The sequence below is a fragment of the Typopeltis vanoorti genome, chromosome 8 (assembly GCF_054136105.1).
Source record: "Typopeltis vanoorti isolate ZY-2024b chromosome 8, IOZ_Tvanoo_1.0, whole genome shotgun sequence".
In the NCBI taxonomy this organism is placed as follows: Eukaryota; Metazoa; Arthropoda; class Arachnida; order Uropygi; family Thelyphonidae; genus Typopeltis; species Typopeltis vanoorti.
Genome location: NC_143556.1, coordinates 130,843,450 through 130,857,608, shown reverse-complemented (window position 1 = coordinate 130,857,608; position 14,159 = coordinate 130,843,450). Strand labels below are relative to the sequence as shown.

The following is a 14,159-nucleotide window of genomic DNA, read 5'->3' as shown; positions in this document are numbered from 1 at the left end:
TGGGGAGAACATAGTAAATCCTTAAGGTCCCAAGAAGTGAAAACATTAGTCCTAAATAAATAGTTTTATAATTTCATCTAATAGTGCCTTCAGAGTGCCAGATCATGAAGACAGCACTACATACGCTGGCCACTGTGGATTATGCTTTTAATGTACTTGGTGATATAGCTGTAATGTATGTAAAAACTAATGGCTACCTTCAATGCCCATGTGCACCAGTCCAGTTAGACTATGCTACCATACTGGAAATAAATTTGTGTTGGTATTTATTTCTGCTGCGTGTAACCATGGGAGGAAAAAATAAAATCTCCAGAGACAGGGTTTGATAGATTTTAATGCACGCATAATAATTATCAACAAGGATGTGAAGAACATATGCACAAAGAAATATTTAATTTATACAAGTGGTGTATTTTTGACACATTTGCTTTGAAAAGAGTATGCATTAAATCACTTGATAATTCATTTAAAAAAATAGAGTAGTGATTTAAAAAAACAAAACAAACATGTTTGGTCCTACAACTATCACACTGAAAGCTTTTGAATATTAGTCACATCATCATCTTCATCAGCTCCTACTGTTGATGTTGCTTTCTGCACAGGAAGGTGTAATTTGTTCCAATTATGTGGTTCTGCCTTTTTTAGATTGATTTCTACCTTACTCCCAAGGTAGCTCACTGAACTTTTCTCTACATCAACAACCTAAACATAAACAAATTTATATTCAATCCCACGTGTTTAGTGATTATCAAACAAAAGCTCAAGTCATATATAAACAGTCCCTAGCTTAAGTAAATTGAATTTAAACTTGCTTACAGTAGTGCATTAACATGTTTTAAAGGTTGTTAGTTTCATTCACAGGATGCATACAAAATTATATTTAAATATGTAACTAATGCAAAGCGATACCATAAAGTATGAGGGTGGTTTGAAAAGTTCTCAGCCTCAACCATAGATGGCAACACTATTGACAAGATTTTTTTTTCTTCTAAGTTGGTACATCTGTCATAAGCATCCGGTGTGAAATTGCAAGTCATTCTATCAAGTAGTTTGTTTTATACAGCAAAACTGTTATCTATACCCCTTTGAAATGGATAAAATTGAGTACTGTGCAGTTATAAAATTCTTTGTAACAGAAGATTTAACTCCAAAAGAAATTCATTCAAAGTTCATAAAAGTTTATGGGCACCCTCCTCTTTCGTTTTCGACAACTAAGAAATGCGCTGCCGAGTTTAGATGTGGCCATACCAGCCTTGATGATCCACGTGAAGGACGTTCAGAAAGTGTAACAACGCCAGAAAGCATGAATCAAGTGCACAATTATTGGACGACTGGCAAGTCAAAGTTCATGAAATTGTTGAGACTATATGCATTTTAAAAGAACGTGTAGGATATATTTTGCATGAAGAATTGCAAATGAAAAAGCTTTGTGCAAAATGGGTGCTGCGCTTACTCCCAGCAGATCGAACAATGCTTGGAGCATTTTAACAATAAAACTGATTTTGTGCATAGATTTATTACTATGGATTCACCATTACACACTAGAATCCAAACAGCAGTCGAAACAGTGGACAGAAGCCAGTTGTTCAGGGCTAAAGAAGGCAAAGTCCGGTCCATCAACAGGAAAGGTCATGGCATCGGTGTTTTGGGATGTTAAAGGCATTTTGTTTATTAATTATCTTGAAAAGGGTAAAAAATTCATGAGAAAAAACCCGGTTTGTAGGAAAAAAATCATCTTTCATCAGGACAATGCACCTGCCCACAAAGGTGTTTTGGAAATGGGAAAATTAAGGGATCTGCACTATGAATTGTTGGAACATCCACTCTATTCCCCAGATTTGGTTCCCTCTGACTTCTATCTCTTTCCAAAACTAAAACTCTTCCTTGCTGGTCAGTGTTTTTCTCAAATCAAGAGGTGATTACAACTGTAGAGGGGTATTTTGCAGATCTTACTGAGAGCCAACTATACAGGGACAGGATAATGGCACTGGAGCATTGCTGGAATAAATGTATTAGTCTTAAGGAAGATTATGTTGAAAAATAAAAATACTTTAGAAATTATGAATTCGTTTTTTCATTGTTAGGCCGACTTTTCAGACCACCTTCGTATAAATAATATGAGAAAATAAATGTTTAATGTGTCAAGCGATCACTGCACAACAACTTCTTTCTTCTCCTTCATAAAGTTCTCAGTAACAGGTTGAAAGCATCAGAATTGCTTTAAAAATTGAGATGTAAGTGGAAGACATAATACTAATTAATGTAAATTGTTTATTTATTGGATTTTTGACTACGATTCATAGCCATTTTCAACGCTCGCTGGGAGAGTTGTGATGAGCTTAATATGAAGGTCGAAAAATTAAAGTAATTAATCCTAACACTGGTGTTGTCTCTGTAATTTGTCTAAAACGAGTGCTGGTCACTGTAACACTGAAGGAAAGAATTACTGACATGATTAATAACAATATAACCTAAAAACATATAATAACATGCAAAAAATCCCTGTGCAAAAAGGAGTTGGACAAACATATTCTTTAAGTTCATCTATATATAACATAGCTATGGATGAAATAAATACAGAATTTATAATAGCATTACTTGAAAGACATCCGAAGGCAATTAAAACCATAACATAATAATGCTGGATCTAATATCCACTTCACTTACATAATTTCACATTGCCGAACTGAAGTCTTTTGGCTCTTTATTTTAGTATTTACTTGTATGCACCGACAGAGAGTTCCCTTACAAAAAATACATCTCTCTGACATTTCAAGTTCCTTAGTACTGAACGAGTTTTTTTGCACTCTTAAGGTTTCTCTGAGGAGAACCAACCAGTTTGAAACAGCTGTGGGGTCAATGAAACCTTATCAAAATGGACCAATAAAAGGCAAATATGTAGATGCTTGGGAGGTATCTGTGTCTTCTATGTGGTCCATACCAAGGCAACTTGAATGCCCATAAGCTCTGGTCATCATGGGAGGACTTTGGCAAGAACATAGAAAATAAATATAAAGAAGGTGGCAAAATATTCTGGAGGTTGTTGAAGAAGCTTAGAAATGGAGGAAAGAGTACTGTAAAAGGAGTTAGAGATGATAAAGGTGACATGAAAATAGAGAAAAAGATATCCTTGAAGACGTCATTTCCTGAAAAATTTAAAACCATTTTCATCACTTGCCTCTCAACCACTTTTTTCCAAAGACTCGGATGACCAAATCTGTGCATATTAGTCCAATGTTGTATTAAACGCTTCAGTTCAGCTATGTAAAATTATAAGTCAAGTGGATATTAGATCCAGCATTATTTCAAAGCCAAATGTAGAAACTATGAAAGTTTCGTAAGGTAAGTTGGCTAGATAGCCTAGAGGTATATTCCTCCGCATTCATGAGCTGCCTTAGTATGGACCACTTAGAAGACATAAGTGCTGCCCGAGTGTCTATATAAATAATGCTGGATCTAATATCTACTTGACTTACATAATTTTACATCGCCGAACTGAAGCCTTTTGGCTTTTTATTTTAGTATTTACTTTTATGCACTGACCGCTTACAAAAAAATACATCTCTCTGACATTTCAAGTTCCTTAGTACTGAATGAGAGTTTTTACTCTCTTAAGGTTTCTACCTGATCTCTGAGGAGAACCAACCAGTTTGAAACAGCTGTCAGGTCCAATGAAACCTTATCAAAATGGACCAATAAAAGGCAAATATGTATATGCTTGGGAGGTATCTATGTCTTCTAAGTGGTCCATACCAAGGCAACTTGTGAATACCGGGGAATGTATCTCCATATGCTCTCTGGTCAACTTATCTTAAAAAACTTTCATAGTTTCTACATTCGGCTTTGAAACAATATTGTATCTAATATCCACTTGACTTATATAATTAAACATACACAATGTTTATGCTATCTGGAACTCTTCCTTGTCAGAGCTTCATGAATTTCTTAAGAAAATTAATTCAGTAAACCTAAGAATAATATTTAATCTGGAAGTAGACAAAAACAATTGGCTCCCAATTCTGGGCATTCTCATTTTACGACAACATAATGGTCATCTGCAGTTTTTGATATATAGAAAAATGCATTCGTGCTGCATCACATCATCATCCTTGTCAAAAATATGGCGTGATTAAAAATGGTTTGTTGTGCACATTCTACTACAGGGTGTCCCAAAATTCACACAAGAAGTAATTTTGATAGAAAACACAGGTTTTTAATTAAAAATTGTAATTTCTTATTGATTCATAAAGTATACAGTATAGGGTTATGCATGGAATAGCATATCGGGTAAATGGCCTCCATGGCTTTGCTGGCACATGCGCACTCTTTTGTCAAAATTTTCCATGACCGTTTTGCATAAATGTGGCTGAATTTCGTTGATACAATGCTCAATTTCCAATTTCCTCCTTCAAGGCATGGGCTTGTTGGCATAAACCTTAGACTTCAAAAAAAAAAAAAAAAAAAAAAAAAAAAAACCCAAAGAAAAAAGTCCAACAGCATTAAGTCACATGATCTGGGCGGCCAGTTCTGATCACCAAAACGGGAAATTACACGCCAGGAAATGACTTATGCAGTAATTGAATTGTTTCTCGGGCTGTATGGCATGTGGCACCGTCTTGTTGAAACCACATGTCGTCCACATCCATCTTGCAATTTAGGCACAAAAAACTGGATTATCATGTTGCGATAGCGAGCACTATTAACTGTTATTGCCTTACCAGCCGCATTTTAGAAGAAAAATGGACCGATGATGCCTCCAGCCCAAAATCCGCACCAAACAGTGACACGTTGTGGATGTATTTGTTTCTCAACAATCACTCGTGGATTTTCTGAACCCCAAATGCGAAAATTTTGTCGATTAACGAAGCCATCAAGATGAAAATGAGCCTCACCGCCGAAGATGATTTTATTCGAAAAATAAGCATCCACTTGTTGCTGTTCCATAATCCATTCAACGACCTCTCTTCGCTGTGTGTGGTCAGTAGGCTTCAGTTCTTGAGTCAATTGAACTTTGTAAGCATAAAGATGCAAATCTTTTGTGAGAATACGCTGTAGAGATCTTCTCGAAATGCCCAATTCAAGACCACGGTGCCGAATTGATGTTCCTGGACTCTCAACAATACTCATGAACTGCTTCGATGTTTTCTGTTGAACGACGGCCAGAGTGTATAAGATCACTAACTGATCCAGTTTCCTTGAATTTTTTAATTAATCTTTTCACAGTTGATGAAGTTAAATCACTATTCCGACCATATTTTGTACGAAAATTGCGAAGTGCAGCTGCCAAACCTTCATTATTTTTAAAATATTGCTCAACAATGAAAATGCATTGTTCTTTCGTGTAGTGCTCCATTTTTAATAACCCTGAACTGTCAGCTGTCACGCTGTCTTTTTTTTCTCGTTGGCAACACTTTACAGCACAAATGGCGCTAGATTTAAATCTTGCGTGAATTTTGGGACACCCTTTAGTTCTCTTTTAAATAAAGGACTATCATTTATAATTATGGCCATCATCAAAATCCTCCTCTTGAAGTTTCTAGAATTTCCATTCCATATGTAAGGGGAGTGCTGGAAAAAACTGCAAGACTTCTTTGGCAAACTGACCTGCAAGTATCTTTCTATCCACTTCAAAAATTAAATTTGTTTTTAGACTTTTTGACAGATATCTTCTTTCTCATCCTGGAGTTGACAGAATCCCTTGCTTCTGTACAACTTGACATGTCTTCTTTTAAATCATCATTAGTATGCAGACAGAGATGGGCAGCCAATCACTGGCATTCAAGCTCAATGACTGAACAAAAGCTTTTCAGAAGAGAAAATATGGCAGACAACTACTGCAATCTCATGGCACCATACCCTAACACTTGTATTATTATCTCTAATAGTGCAAGGTTGTTCTGTAGTTTAATGTTTTGAAATGCATGGTTAAAACCCAAATTTCAGGAGGGAAAAATCCCTATTTGTTCCTATACCAAAAATCAACTCAGGAACTAGCATAAGGTTTTGAAAAAAAAAAATTTTTTTTTTTTTTTAATGACTAGAATCTAAACTATAAAGGATCCTTCTTTGGGCAGCCTACTATTACAAAATCAAATGCCCTTTCCACAGTGCTACACAAATTTTAATTTATTTTATTTCACCAGCATCTGAGGTGGGTGCATAGGCAGTGACCACTATAGTATGATGGGTCAGCTGGAACCTATAGACAAGTCCATTTTAATGGCAAAACAAAATGTGTAAATCCATTTTCTTCTTTTTTTCCCATTCTAAAAAACAAGCAGCATCCTCTTCCATGCTCTCTCTCCTGTTCATCCTGTATGCTATATTGGTGTTAAGTCTCTTAAATTCTTGGAAAATAAATGTATTCTGCGATTCACATCATAAGAATCCAAGCATTACAGAGTATAAAGCAAATGCATTGTTTTAAATGCATCCAATTCAAGAGTTAGTGTGGCAGACTATTTTCATTATACTTTTTTTTAGTCCTCATTTAATGTGAGAAGAATCAATCCCCAAAAAGGGCTGCTAAGTTACAGATGTAGCACATGAAATACTTGACTGCCTGATGATCAAATCAAATACCACTGCCTACCTGCCAATTTGACTAGGGACTCTTGTTTCTATTGTCACTAACTGCTAGAAAGCTTTTGTGAATAGCATACAGAGATGATGGTAGTCACTGTTTGAAAAATTCCTGCCTGCTGTTCATGACTTCTTTTCAGGTGGGAATGCAGATGCAATACAGTTGCGTATTTCTTGACAGCCTGAGATTGATTTCAAAAACATGGAGACCAAGAAAATTGAAATTCTCATTCTGCAGCTGCTTATTACTATTGCAGTCATTGAAATATGCAGTATTTTCTTCTGTGCAGTGAACCATTAAAAAACAAGCATCCTAAAATAAGCAAATAACTTAATACAGTAGATGCACAGTATTAGCAGCAGAATACTGTGCCTCTGTCTGGGAAAGAAGTGCACACAATTAGTGGGATACTGAGAAGCACCCCTCTCCCCTGGCTGCCTGTCCCATCTAACTTTGCTCCAAATATACGGAGAAGATGAGCCTCGATTCAAGTATTTAATAAAATAATGAGCAACACCACCCCTGCACCATACTCTCATAAATCTGCCTAGTCTTTGACTAAAATCAAGAAATCCTTTCTGGTCCATGGATGAACTCTCTTCAGCTGCCTTACCATCAACACCTGACATGTAGAAAGAACACTGGTCCAACAATCTTCCAACAAATGGTTTCCTGGTTGAAGATCCCTGTGCTCCGCAGTCTGGTTTTGCCCTTCCTAGGAAGATTTGGTCATCCATCAACAGGATCAGAACCAGGGCAGATGTGGCTACCTACTACATAAATGGAGACAATCAGACTCCCTTATTGTGACTGTTCCCCTGTGGCCCAGATGATTACTCATCATGAATGACTGCCCAAGGCAAATTTCATGGTGGTGGCCTCCAGGACATCCACAAGGTGACAAATGAAGCCCTGGATTGGCTTTCTGGTCTGGACATTGACCTGTAGCTGCTTTTACCATAAGAATAAATAAATCTATAGTGAAATTTAGAGTTAAAAAGATTGATTCTTCCCCTCACTCTATTCCCATGAAAGAAGGGAAATGGCAAGAAACAGAACAAGAACAAAAAAAAGGAACATGTATTGATGACAGAACACAAAAGATTGGCACGAAGCAAACATATTGACCATAAAACAATATGAAAAAAAAGTGCAAACAATAATAGGAAACATAAAAAAGAGCTAAACAAGTATGAAATTATAAAAATGAAAATTTAGAATTAATGTTTACATTTCAAAATGTTATGTCAGCTTAAATTAAAATCACTTATCTGAAATCTTCAACATAAGCTAAATAGGTGCAGAGTCTATACCAGTGAAATCAAAAATAACCTGAAAACTTCAGCAGCCAGCCAACTTTATAATTGGTCACCTCCAATTACACAGGTGTTGAACATTAATCTGCATTAGTCATTTTAAGGAATGGGGAAGGTGATGCACTGTTAGTGTAAACATCACTTTATTAATAACTGGACAGGGGTCGACGATGGACAGCTGGAATAAACTCACGCTGTTCTCTTAGAACACAAAGAAATAAGGGACAATGCACAGTGTCTAGCAAAACATAGCATTTCTTTATTTCGAAGTTTAATTCAAAAGTTACAAAGTTTGAGTGAAAGATTTTTTCTCCATAAAGGTAAAAAATTCTGATACAGAATTTTTTTGCTTTTATTATCATTATTATTATCTGATGCCTCCAGAGTCCAAAGACTCATCGAGGGAGTGCGCTTACTCTACAACTCTGTCTCCACCAACTGACCACAACTACATCAACTGCCGACCACCACCATTTCCACAGACAATCATAAACATCCATGCCCCACAGTGGGATTTGAACCATCAGCTATTTGGCTGGAAAGTGGATTCACTACCACTCAGCCAGCCAGGCTGGCATATGCAGACCGTACAATTTTAATAGTACAGTCTGCATATATTTAGTTCATCATAATGATTTCAGGTAAGCAACATAATTTCTAGTAATGTAACATTTAGAAATTTAAACAATGATTTCACACTTCTATTTTTTAAAATTGCATGCTCTTCTTTCTTTCTTATATATATCTCATTGTTTGTATTTGCAATTTTTCATGTTGCTGTTTTATGTTCTTTATCTTTGGTTCCTGCCAATCCTTTGCATTCTATCATCAATGCACAATTTCTCATAATTGTCTGCAGTTTCATTTGTGTATGGTTCTTGTCATACTTTAAGATGTTGTAAATGAGCTATCACTACAAAAACTGTTCAGTGTGTGCACTGCTTATAAATAGAATTTGTTTCGAGTTGTAGTGCTTTCAACAGCCACTTGTAATATGTCAAGAAGTAGTACCTGTATGATGCCATCTGTCCAGTTGCTAAGGGTATGGAATGTGTCAGAATGGCACACAGTTGATCAGGAAATTCTTGGCAACTGGTCTTGCACAGATAAAGCAATGTGAGATAGTTCTCAATTCTACCTAAACAGTGTCAGTTTCAAGCATTCCTGTTGTTGCTATATGAATGATGGTTTCAACATATTCCAATATAACTGGCCTGTAAAGATGTAGATGATAAAGCTTCTGGAAATAGCTCAATGAAGATGAAAGCAGTGAAGCCATGCCATACAATTATTTTTGGTTAATGTAGCTTTCTTCCTCACTGGTCTGCTGGATTTTATGATTCTTAAACATGGAAGTTGTGGGTATTCACACTCTCATTTAAGGTAAGCTTTTTTCCCCTCTCTTAAGGGATATACCATTGAAACTGTTCACCTGTCACAAATGCCAGGAATGAAAGAATATCTTTCTGTTCTCTGCATCATGTGGTCTAAGCTGTTACAGTACATCATTTTTAAGAATCTTAATGAAACACTTTCCATAATATCTTTGTACTGCATAATACAAAGGTATTATGGAAAGTTGAACTAACACCTGCCCATATCTATTCTTGTCCAGCAATTGCTGCTGCTCTACAGAAAATTGACAATAACCCTAGAGAAAAACTCTACTCCATCAAATTTCAACAGATTGCCAAAGCAGTTCTACAGTTCCACGGTCATATCTAGAAGCTCTTCAGTGGACTCAACAACAATACCTTTGTACCTCTTACTTGTGTGATTAAACTCACATATGTTGCCTATGAACTGTATCCTCTCCATCTATCAGGACTGCAAAAAATATTAACAAACCAGTATGAATGGTCTCAGACATCCACACTGTTACTTATATTAGGATCTTCATGTACAACTTATATAGCCACAGTATGGACTACATTAGCAGCGCCATTTCTCCTTGGTGGTCATATGAATTTTCCCCTTCTGCTTTGTTGTCAAGAATAAAGCACTTAATCAAATACTGGAGGATTCTGAGAAAAATTAGGGATGTGAACAGATGGCATCAATGGCAGAATCAAATTAAAAATGACATTGTTGGTATTCAAGAATTTGTAAGCAGAGCTAATCTGAAGTGGTATGGCCACTTAAATAGAATGGGTGAGGAAAGGTTAGCAAAACAAGTGTTTCATTACAAGATGACATGGAAAAGATCAAAAGGAAGACAAAGGTCTAAGTGGATTTATTCAGTCAGAAGTGCCTTAGAAGTACGAAATGTTAGATTGACAATATTGGAGTGCTAACAAGTAATAAACTAATTTGGAGGGAAATTGTGGATAGGAGATTAACAATAATGTAAACTTAATCATCTAGTACTGTCATAGTAGCCTTGAAGGTACATATCAGGAAACTGATGAGGGTTGTGTTCTGGGAAAAAGAGGCTGTTACTATCTAGAAACTATAAAACACGAGAGTTAACCATTTTTTCCAGACTCCTGCACAAACAACTGGCAAGAGCAATTGATCGATAGCTTAATGGAGATTTCGGATCTTTCCATGGCTTAAGAAAGGCAATAACAATTGCCTGTCATTTGTCATATATCTGGAAACACGGTCTTGCAAAAGATTCTATTTAATAGATGCAGATGGCAACAGATGTTTAATCATCTTGTAATAGTCTGTACAACATTTAAGCGAAACAACTTTCGTTTCTTCTTTTTATGCTTTTGGGCAAGGAACTCTCGGGGATAAGATTATGTTTATGTTGGCGATGTTTTAGAAAAACGATGGCTCCATTATGTTCAAGGATGTAAAGTGGGTGGTATATCTTCCCTTCATTTCCCAGATTTTATCACAGACTTCTTTACTTGTTTAGTTGCTCATGTTATAGATGTGTATTGGATCCAGGATTCCTTCTGGCTCTGACAACAGATGTGTCTTGCTCGGGCACACTTGAAAGCAATGAAGTTTGTTGTTGTTGAGTATCTGCAGAAGATACTCCAAGATTTCTTCTGTGCTTCATTGGCTGCTCTTGTGACTGAGAGTCGGGTGACAACTGGCTCTACATTTCCATTAAGTTGGACTTGAGGAAAGGGGTATGGTTGTCCATACGAATGGTGACTCCTTCATGGATAGGTAGATTTCATGTCCTGTCTTCATAAATTATGTTTACATTTTGCAACACCAGATATCATTGGTCTTCAGGTATGTTTCTTGCAGGTAAAACACATATTGGATTATATTTCTGCAAGAGCACCTTGATGTTGTCATTGTTTTGACAGCAACCACAACTATTCCAGTGTCAAAATGTTTCATTATTTATTTTTGATAGTGTTACTGCTAAAAATATCCAAGTCATAGTCAAACTGGACTCCTTCTAGAGCGCTTGGTATACTTATTATCTTATTGTGGAGCACAGACATAACCCTTCCATCTATTAATGGATTTGGAGTAATGTCTTTGATCATTTGTGGTACATGTTACATCATCATCATTATTATTAAATAGTAAATTTTTATGTAGTGGGACTATTTTTAACATGACTCGAGGAGTAAGTCCATACTGATTTTTCTTTTTGATATGCTCTAAAGAGAGAGTAAGCAAATCAACCATTCAGGATGTTATGATAAGGAAGGATTGACAAACTTGTTAAAGTCTCTAATGACACTTTCTTTAGAGTTGCCTTTTCAGCATAAGTGTTTACTGCTTGATGTTGCTAGTTTTTTGTGGTATAGTGTCACTTTGCCTCCTGGTATGGGATTCTCTACTCAGTTTTTATTTAGATCTCCTTTTCATCCCTTCACCTTTGGCAGGCCTAGGAGTAGTCTTTGTTCTCATGAGCTTTACCTGCCACATGTAGCCTGAGAATAACCACACTTCTGATGCTCCATAAAGTGCTTAGGATATAGTCTTACTGGACAGTTGAGATATCCTGCTTTGACAAATGTTGGTGGTTTAGGTGTGTTAACAGTAAGGATGATGCTCCTGGTGAGAACCAGGTGCCCATCCCTAAGTATGAGGACTCTCCTTATGGCAGTCATCCTCGGTCTTTCAATTTGAAGTAGATCTCTTCATCTGGTACATTGAGAAGGTAACTGTGATTTGTGTTCTCCCCATTGGATGTTGAATGAAGGAAATGCTGTGATTGTGCCTGTGTTGTTTCTATAAGAATGTCCCTGAACAGTTTCTTCACTGATCTGAGAGCCTGCCAACCCTTCTGGACAAAGAAAGATGCAATTTTCTAGTGATGTTCTTCAGTTAAGCTTAGCATTACGAAGATCAGTATGTTCACTACCGCTTCCGATGTTTTTTGTTTCTCGATTTTATATACGATTGTTGTTACAATGGTTTCTGGGCATCCTGTCCACTAGCCAACCAATCCTAGACAACTTATCTTAAGAAGAGGCCAAAGTAGAGAAAGATAACAAGGCTTCTACACTTTCCAGCTGTCCACAGGTTGGACTGCACAGCACTGAACACCAGGGATGGTCTCAAAGATAGGATAGGATAGTGAAAAGGACTCAGGAGAAGTAGAACAATAGAAGAAAAGCACAGAAAAGAATGAAAAGCACCAACACCATCACTAGGAGGGAGAGCTGAATGGGGAGTATTGCTCCTGCTTTTTTTTTTTTTTTTTTTTTAAATGGAGGTTTAGATGTAGGTTTCTGTGGGTAGTTTTCTGTATTGATAACCACATAGTAATATAAAGAGTTTATTAAAAATAAACAAATAAAAAACCCGACAAGTTTCTTTCTATATAAAAAACATCTAATATGTAATTAATTGTCAATAAGCTTTTGTTGTGTAAAACTTTTATGTACCATTACCCCTGATGATGTAAGTCTTATGACACACGAAACTTGTCGGGTTTTTTAATTGTTTATTTTTTAATAAACTCTATATTGCTATGTGGTCTCAATACCAAAAACTGTCTACATAATCAAGGTTTAGTTAGATTACTGCTGCTTAAAAATGATGACTTCATTACCAGTCAAGTCTCATCATCTTCTGTATAAAAAGAGACTAGTTAAAATTTTTCTAAAATCTGTAGATGCCTTTGAGTTCAAGCAGCACAAAACAAAATGGAGGATGAATGTTTTTGTGTGTGAGAGTGAGAGAAACCAGATGTTATATTTACTGCTTTCAGTATATGTTTGCTGAAATACAAATTTATATAGGGTTACTGCCAGGGCTCCAGAAATTCACTCACCACAAGTGGTGAATGAATTTTTAGTTTCATTCTAAATGCTCAAAATGTATTATTTTTTTTGCATAATTTACACTTTTTTTTTATATATATATTTTAAAACATCATCTCATTCACCATTTATTTTCCAGAGTTTTATTTCCAGATAGTCCTAAACAAAACTTCTAGATCTGATATCCTTAATTCGATCACTGCAGTGTTCTCTTTTAAAGAATCTTTTGAAAACATTTTAGTTGCCAGGTTTTCTCTAAAAGTCATAACATAAATCAATCATCTTCACTTTCTCCCATCGTTTTATTTAAGGTTCAAAACTTCCTTTCTTTATAGAATTTTTTCTTTCTATATAAAAGAGTTCATAAATATTGGCTATCAAGTTTCAAAAAATTCCATCCATTTCTCTCACAATAGTATTATGGCATTCTTTTCACTGCACACATGCTCCACTATGCATCAGACTTCTGGTTTTCATTTTCAGTCATAAAGCAAGCAAAATGAGCCACACTTACATGTTATAGTTAGTAATTTACTTAAAAACCAGTCTTTCATCTCATAAGTACATTTAAATTAAATTACAGTTATTTCCAATAAATAAATGCATTCATTTAGTTCTTTACCTTACATGTATATACATTACGCACGATATACAAAATCTATTATTTAAAATAGACTGAGCATATCGTGAAACGTGAGTCTGCTTGGGCAAGTAAAATCTTTTAGTGGTTAGTAGATTTAAGTTGTATTTCTGGAGCTCTGGTTACTGCTATACTCTTAGAAAATTAAGAGAAATCTTACCCCAAACAATAATAAGTCCAAATCAAAAGCATTTTTTGCTTCTCCAAATACAATATGTGCATACAGCTTAACAGAATTGGCTTCCACATAGGATAATTCTGGAAAAGGGACTTTTGCATATACTGATATAACCACAAAACTAGCAGTTTGATGCCAGTCATATCGGCAAGCAACTTTTTCTTTAGTATCCTAAAAAGAGATTCAATGAATATAATAAACAAACAAAAGAAAGCAATATTTATGTGGGTGGGTATATATATATATATATATA

General features: G+C 35.8%; 1 protein-coding gene across 1 annotated transcript in view; it reads right to left on the bottom strand.

The window, feature by feature from the left end:
• Positions 1 to 316: 316 nt before the first annotated feature.
• Positions 317 to 14,159, bottom strand: part of mora (cysteine and histidine rich domain containing protein) — a 316,465-nt gene continuing 302,622 nt past the window's right edge. The window contains exons 9-10 of the mRNA XM_090396942.1: positions 13,889 to 14,077; positions 317 to 702 (exon numbers count right to left, since the gene is read on the bottom strand). Coding sequence (XP_090253068.1) covers positions 526 to 702; positions 13,889 to 14,077 — 366 coding nt within the window. The 3' untranslated portion in view covers positions 317 to 525. The remainder of the gene's footprint in view (positions 703 to 13,888; positions 14,078 to 14,159) is intronic.